This window comes from Manacus candei, unplaced genomic scaffold (assembly GCF_025592945.1).
Source record: "Manacus candei isolate 608988 ecotype Guabito, Panama unplaced genomic scaffold, ASM2559294v1 h1tg000049l, whole genome shotgun sequence".
Taxonomy (NCBI): Eukaryota; Metazoa; Chordata; class Aves; order Passeriformes; family Pipridae; genus Manacus; species Manacus candei.
Genome location: NW_026138097.1, coordinates 20,145,100 through 20,153,030, shown reverse-complemented (window position 1 = coordinate 20,153,030; position 7,931 = coordinate 20,145,100). Strand labels below are relative to the sequence as shown.

The window sequence follows — 7,931 nt, the reverse complement described above, 5'->3', positions numbered from 1 at the left end:
TCCAAGTGCGCCCCCGAGAAATAGTCTCCCTTCACGTGCAAGGGCACAATCACACACGATGCCCCCGTTAGAATCATCCTCGGATGAGGAAGAAACAGGGGGGCGGGAATGTGACAGAACTCCTCTAGCAGAACGGACTCGGAGAGGGCGAAGGGAGAGGGAAAGAAGACGGGGAGGGGGGAGGGAGACAGACGTTTCGCTCTCACCCCCTAGATTGACGGCTCCCTTGCGAGAAGCGGTTGGAGCAGGCAGGGGAAAAATCATGATAAAAGTTCCTTTTTCGCCTAATGATTTACTAATTTGGAAACAGTCAGCTAGGACATATAGAGAAAATCCTGAGCGGGTGGCTCGTGTTATAAAAATGGTTATAAAAACACAAGACCCGGACTGGAATGATTTACAGGTATTAATAGATACAATTTTAGATTCAACAGAAAAAGAAATGGTATTAAAGGTGATGGTGGAGAGAGCAAAGGAAAGGATTTGTACCCTGCCCCGGGCAGCGCGGGGGACGGTAAACGATTTTGTACCGCGGGAGGACCCCGACTGGGACGCTAATAACCCCGCAGATTATAAAAAGTTAAAAATTTACCAGGAATTATTGGTAGAGGGAGTGCGATGTGGCATTCCAAAAACGTTGAATTGGTCTAAGTTATATTCAGTAATGCAAGATAAGACTGAGTCCCCTTCTGCCTTTTTAGAAAGGCTAAAGGAAACAGCTCGGAAGTATACAGATTTAGATGTTGAAGACGAGTCTGGAAAATTACAATTAGCATTGATCTTTATGGGACAATCACAAGAATATATTAGAAAGAAATTTCAAAAACTGGAAGGGAGAGAAACAAGAGATTTAGAGAAATTGTTAGAAGTGGCTTGGAAAGCATATAACAATCGGGAAAAGGAAAGTACTAAGAAACAACAAGCGAGCTTGTTGGCGCTTTTACAAGCTTCAGGAGAGAACAATGGGGTCGGTAGTAGGGGAAGAGGACGTGGCAGAAGGGGAAGGGGAGGAATGGGTAGAGGATTTAACAATCAGTCGGGATTTGGAAATCAATATGGGGGAGGACGTGGTAGAATAGGACCAAATCAGTGTGCTCTTTGTAAAGGACAAGGACATTGGAAAAACGAATGCCCATTAAATGCTGGAAATGGAATGAATCCTTGGAATCCTCAAAGCTTTGTGAATCCACAAAACCCTGTTGGTATGGGCACGCCACAGGGTGTCGCCCAAGCATTTATGTTAGGGAGTTGTGGAAGACAGAGTCGGCTAGATTCAGACTTAAAGGTTGTTTTGGAAGTAGAGGGGGAGCCGACGGAATTTAGAATAGATACTGGAGCTAGTTTTTCGGCAATGAATAAATTGATGGGGCCATTAAGTGATTCAACCGTACAAGTAGTGGGAGTTTCAGGACAGATAGAGGAAAGAACATTTCTGCGACCTCTAGATATCAAATTTAAGGGAAGAGAATTAGATCATCAATTTCTGTACATGCCCAACAGTCCTGAATGTTTATTAGGAAGGGATTTGCTTTCAGCCTTGCAAGCTAAAATTATATTTGAAAAAGGGAGAGTCAAGATAGAAATTCCAGAAGAAAATTTAGCAAAAATTTTTGTTGTGAAAGAAGTGGAAAAGGAAGAAATACCCCAAGAGATTGAACAGGCTGTTGTACCCTGGGTGTGGGAGACTGGGGTTCCTGGGAAATCTAAAGCAGCCACCCCAGTTAAAATAGAGTTGAAGGAAGGAACACAACCTGTCAGAGTTAGGCAATACCCAATTAGTTTAGAAGCAAGAAAGGGAATAGCCCCTATGATTTCACAGTTTCTAACTCTAGGAATATTACAAGAATGTGAATCAGAATTTAATACCCCTATTTTTCCAATTAAAAAGCCAAACGGTAAATATAGATTAGTACAAGATTTGAGAGCAGTAAATCTTATTACAAAAGATATTCACCCGGTTGTAGCAAATCCTTATACCTTGCTAACATCTGTTTCTGAGAAGTTTCAGTGGTTTACTGTGGTTGATTTGAAAGATGCTTTCTTCTGCATACCACTGACACGAGAAAGTTGGAAAATCTTTGCCTTTGAATGGGAAAGTCCGGAGACAGGACGAAAGAGACAGCTCGCTTGGACCAGATTACCACAAGGATTCAAGTGTTCTCCTACAATATTTGGTAACCAGTTGGCAAAGGAACTTGAGGAGTGGAAGATGACGCAGGTAAAAGAATCTCCTTTTTCTTATATAGTGCTTCAGTATGTTGATGACGTCTTTTTGGGGGCTACAGAACAGGGACTTTGTCGTCAGTTAACTATTGAACTGTTAAACATGCTGGGCCAAGCAGGCTACCGAGTCTCAAAAGAAAAAGCACAATTAGTAAAACGGAAAGTTATCTATCTGGGATGTGAAATTTCCCAAGGAGTCCGGCGCCTGGGAACAAAGAGAATTCAAGCAATATGTGCTATACCTGTGCCTAGAAATAATCAAGAACTGAGATCTTTTCTAGGAATGGTCGGATGGTGCAGGCTGTGGATTCCTAACTTCGGACTGACTGCTCGACCACTGTATGAAGCAGCAAAGGAGTCCAAACTAACCTGGGGGACAGAGCAAGAAAAAGCATTCCAGGAACTGAAGAAAGCCCTCCAGGAAGCACCTGCCCTGGGACTACCGGACCCAACCAAGGAATTTCAGCTCTATGTTTGTGAGAGACAGCGAATGGCCTTAGGAGTACTCACTCAGCGATTAGGATCCTGGAAGAGACCGGTTGGGTACTTCTCCAAACGGCTAGACGCAGTAAGTGGGGGATGGCCGGGGTGTCTCAGAGCTGTGGCAGCGACGGTCATTTTAATACAGGAAGCGCGCAAATTGACTCTGGGAAAACACATGATAGTGTACGTGCCCCACATGGTCATAGCAGTTCTAGAGCAAAAAGGGGGGCATTGGCTCTCCTCCAGCCGCATGTTGCAATACCAGGCTTTGTTGAGAGAACAAGATGATGTTGAACTGAAAATTACTAACCATCTCAACCCAGCAGAATTCCTTAGGTCTACACAGGAAGAAGGCACCCTGGAGCATGACTGTGTAGAGACCATTGAACAAGTCTACGCGAGCAGAAGAGACTTGAAGGACGAACCACTGACAGATCCTGACTGGGAGCTGTACACCGACGGATCTAGTTTTGTGGAAAACGGCACCAGGTACGCTGGGTATGCAGTAGTCACTTTACAACAAGTGATAGAAGCAACTGCACTACCCCCGGGTACGTCTGCACAAAAAGCCGAAATATGGGCATTGGTGAGAGCTTTAATATTAAGCCAAGGAAGGAGAGTTAACATATGGACTGACTCCAAATATGCTTTTGGGGTAGTTCATGTTCACGGAGCACTCTGGAAGGAGAGAGGACTTCTTACTTCTCAGGGGACAACGATTAAACATCGGGAAGAAATTTTACAATTGCTAGAGGCAATACATAAGCCCTCAGCAGTGGCAATAATGCATGTCAGAGGACACCAGGCTGATCCAGGACGAGAGTTTCAGGGAAATCGATACGCTGACCAAGCAGCCAGGAGGGCTGCGAGAGAGGTATGGACTCAAATGGTTCTTTTACCAACCCGGAATAATCCAGCAATAGCATTCATGGAAGAGAAACCGCATTATTCACCTGAAGATGAGAAATTAGCTGTGATGATGGAAGCGAAGAAAAATATCAGGGGGTGGTATATCACTCCTACGAGACAGGTAATTTTACCAGTCAGAATAATGAAAGCAGTGCTTGAAATGGAACACAACAAGTGCCACTGGGGTGCAGAAGCACTAGTGAAATTCTTGAAAAACGAAATTTTCTCAAACCAGATGTTAACACTAGCTAAAAGGGTGAATGCAATGTGTCCTATGTGTATAAAGAATAATCCAGTAGTCAGGAAGCAAGTACAAATGGGAAAACTACAAGTAGGACAGTTACCAGGCAAGTAGATTTTTCTGAGTTGCCTAAGGCCCAAACTTTTAAATATCTGCTAGTGTATGTTTGTACCTTCTCAGGGTGACCAGAAGCTTTTCCATGCAGGACCAATCAGGCAAAAGAAGTAGTGAAAACCCTTCTGAAGGAAATCATCCCAAGATTTGGAGTTCCCCTAGGGTTGTCCTCTGATCGAGGACCGCACTTTACAGCAGGGATAGTCCAAGATGTGTCGGCTGTATTAGAGATAACATGGAATCTCCATACACCATGGAGACCGCAGTCTAGTGGACAAGTAGAAAGAATGAATCAGACATTAAAAGGTCAATTGAAGAAGATCTGTCAGGAAGCCAAAATCCAGTGGCCCCAAGCAGTACCCCTCGCTCTGCTGAGAGTTAGGATTAAACCAAGGGAAAGAATAGGAGTAAGTCCATACGAAATATTGTATGGCAAGCCCTATCATGCGGCTACTTACCAAGGGGATCCTCATGTAGTGGGTGATCAGGCAGTATTTAACTATGTGTTATCTTTGAATAAGACCCTCACAGCCCTCAGAGAAGCGCTGCAGTGGAATCGGCCTCTGGCCCTGGAGAATCCGGTTCATGACATTTCTCCAGGAGACCAAGTCTATGTGAAAAACTGGTCAGTGGAACCATTAAAGGAAACATGGGACGGTCCTCGCCAGGTGATAATGACCACTTATACGGCGGTGAAAGTCGAGGGAATCGACAATTGGATCCATTACACCCGAGTCAAGAAGGTTCCAGTCTCATGGTCGGTAGAACCTCTCTCACCTACAAAGATGGTATTTCGAGCCAACAATTGAAGATTGTGGTATTCCTGGGGTTGATAAGTTTAGCAGAGACCACCGTGAGAATTGAGACCCCAGATCCTTATTTGTTTGCACCAGAACACACTGGTGTAAACTTAACTTGTCTGTTTTCAGATGACCAGGGAGCTGAATTAAGAGATGTCCACGTCAAGTGGAGACGGAGGGATCAAGATCGAATCATAACAGAAGGAGTGACAACAGTTTGGGATGCGACACAACAAAAGGGTTATACCGTCCTGCAGGTACCTGAGGTGTCTAAAACCGTAGAAGGGACATACATGTGTGTAGTTTGGATTCAAAGGAGTTTTGATTATGGGTATGTAGAAATACACATGATAAACACAACTCGGGAAATAATGACTAAGGTACTAGTTATACCCCCTAGGAAAACTCGACATGTGAGAGATCTGCAGATTCCGAATAGAGAAATAGAACAGGAAAATTTAATTGTGGGCCTAATTCGAGATTTTGGGAAAGTACAAAACGTTACTAAAATTACTGCATGTCTCCCTATGCCTCATGCAGCAGGAGACCCAATTCCATGGGGAATAATTCCAGTGCCGGAAATACCCAAAATGTTTAAGAATATTACAAGGAATTGCAAATTTGTAACCATCACATGGAGCGAAACGATAGATGTATGTTTATTAAGTGACAAAATGATGAAGAAGCAACGTGAACAGATGCAGGGATATTTCCGATGGGTAGTAATTGGGACATGGGTAACAAGTGAAACAATTAATGAATTAAAAGGATACTGTTTAGTTACAAATTCAACACACCCATGCTCTAAAGTTCCGGCTTCAGTAAAACGAGAAAAACAAGAAGAGGTCTGTCAAAATATTACCAGTTCTACAACCATGGAAGAATGGCAAACAATTTGGGGACCCAGCCTGCTAGAGACATATAGTTATATTGGAAAGGTACAGTGGTGCATTCACTGGAAGGGGAAAAAGAATCAAACTTATTCTACAGGAAATAGAGGGAATCATAATTGGAGGACAGAAACACATACAAAAGAGGATTGGAATTGTACCCGAATATATACATGTGACACTCCAGACGATGAAATAGGATTAATACCAGTCAGGGCCCTCCTGCAGTTAGGATGTGAGTGTCGAGGATATAACCATACTATTAAAGGACATGTGAAAAACATTGATTGTCACACTACCACAGTTAGAAGTCCCGGAAACCTAGTATGGGTCATGGGACATGGTCAATGGACCACCCACATGCCACTAGACGGTCCGGTTGTACCTGTCACACTAGGGATACCTACTCTTTGTCCACTCTGGAGAAAAGAGAAGTTAACACCAGCAGAGATGCGACCACGGGAGAAAAGAGAAGTTAGTAATGACATTAATGACCTGGAACTAACAGATTGGCATGAGCCATCAGCAGGAGTTAAATTCGGATGGGCACTAGAATCTTTGTTTGCCCCAATTTCAACATATCGAAATAGAGAAATGTTGTTCAAATTGATGAGCCAGACCGAAAGGTTAGCAGCAGTCACTAAGAAAGGATTTAATAATCTAAATTTACAATTACAAGCCACCTCTAGAATGACCATACAAAACCGCATGGCATTAGACCTGATATTACTCAAAGAACATGGAGTTTGCGGTTACCTGCATGCAAAGGATGAGCATTGTTGTGTACACATCCCAAATGTCACTCAAGAAGTAGAGAAAGATATTAATCAATTAGAACAAATTGACGAGAATGTTCATAAACTGCAGAAAGAAGCGGAACACAATTGGATAGGACAATTATTCAGCTCCCTAGGTCTCCATGTGTCAGGATGGATATCTTCTGTTATCCAGTACGGAATATTGATTGTAATAATTGTTGTCATAGCCATAACTGTTTACAAGTGTCTTTTAGGAATGATTGTAAAAGAAGGTCAACATACGAGACGCATCATGAAAGCTATAACAAGAAAAGAAGTAATCTCACCGCAAAATGGATCACCTCCTATCCATCAAGAAACTGCAACCTGAAGATTGCTGTATTTGAGCATCCTTGCAAGCAAAGCCTGAAGAATGCTCAAAAGGGGGGACTGTTGCAAAGCAGTTTAAATTTAGTAGTAGAATGGCTAAGGCTTAAGTAAGAGGGTAGGCCTAGAAAGCAACACTTTACAGTAGTGAGTTAAACAGCAGCCTTGTTCGTGGGAATAGAATGTACTGAAGAAGTAGAAACAATAATCAAAAGATTTAGTCAAGCATGTACGTAACGATTTGTACCTTAGATGTGGTAAGGGTCTGTTAAACAGTTTCTAGGGGGGTAAGACAACTTAAGCAGATTTATGATTAGAGTAGATGATTGTTAATTGTTATAAACTACTGCACCTGGTTTGCTATAGAAACTGTAATTGTTTTAGCCGTGAGAATACATGTAAACTTGTTTGTGTATAAAAGCTGAACTGAGAACGAGGGTCGTTGGAACCCTGTCTTGGGGCGTTAGCCCGCAGGTTCCCGGGGCCCCGAATAAAGCACCCATAAACCGGCACTTTGTTGGTTTGTGTCTTTGTTTACGGGCAACAGTACTGCTCATAAACTTCTCCTACTGCAGACAAGGAAAGACGACTCAGGAGAGTGATGTCTTCTGAGAGCCTGCACATGGAGTGGGAGTTTAAGCAAACTTCAGAAAAAAAATTGTCTGGAGTTCTAGAGAAAAGTTTGATTTTAAGTAACATTTACTTTCTCTGAAACTTTTGGTGGAAAAATCTTCACTATTCTAACAATCTGTAACCTTGAATTACAATGAAGAAGAGAGCAAAAAGGCCAAAACTGCGTGTGAGACTCTGTTACTGTCTTCCATTAAAAAACACATGCATACCTAATGAGCACTATGATACTGGAATACAAATATCTCTACAAGATAGAAAATAGTTACAGAAGAAACAGAAAGTTTCAGAACAGTTATAGAAAGAAGCTAGGACCTAAAAGCATTATTTTGTCTGTGCATGTTAGAGGTTGTACAACCAGGGTTGGAGTCTGTAGAGTTTCCTCTCTGCAGTGAGTTTAAAAAAATAAAAAAGTTAAGCCAATATCATTTGACAAATCGGTTGGAAAGTAAACTAAAATATCTAGAAACCAGTGAGAAGTAAGTTGCAGTAGACATTTTTTCCGTTTTTCACTGAG

The 7,931-nt window shown here is 42.4% G+C and overlaps 1 protein-coding gene across 1 annotated transcript; it reads left to right on the top strand.

Annotated features, from left to right (window-relative positions):
* Positions 1–323: 323 nt before the first annotated feature.
* Positions 324–3,515, top strand: LOC127476458 (uncharacterized). The gene is made up of 3 exons (XM_051799403.1): positions 324–2,218; positions 2,505–3,195; positions 3,416–3,515. The coding sequence occupies exons 1-2, from the start codon at positions 362–364 to the stop codon at positions 2,547–2,549; spliced, it is 1,902 nt and encodes a 633-aa protein (XP_051655363.1). The 5' UTR covers positions 324–361; the 3' UTR covers positions 2,550–3,195; positions 3,416–3,515.
* The last annotated feature ends 4,416 nt before the right edge of the window (positions 3,516–7,931 follow it).

Bases quoted from the DNA above. Each gene is read 5' to 3' on its own strand.
- LOC127476458 (XM_051799403.1), top strand. From the start codon at position 362: ATGGTTATAAAAACACAAGACCCGGACTGGAATGATTTACAGGTATTA. The intron at 2,219-2,504 runs GTAAAAGAATCT...GATCTTTTCTAG, and splicing joins AGGAGTGGAAGATGACGCAG to GAATGGTCGGATGGTGCAGG.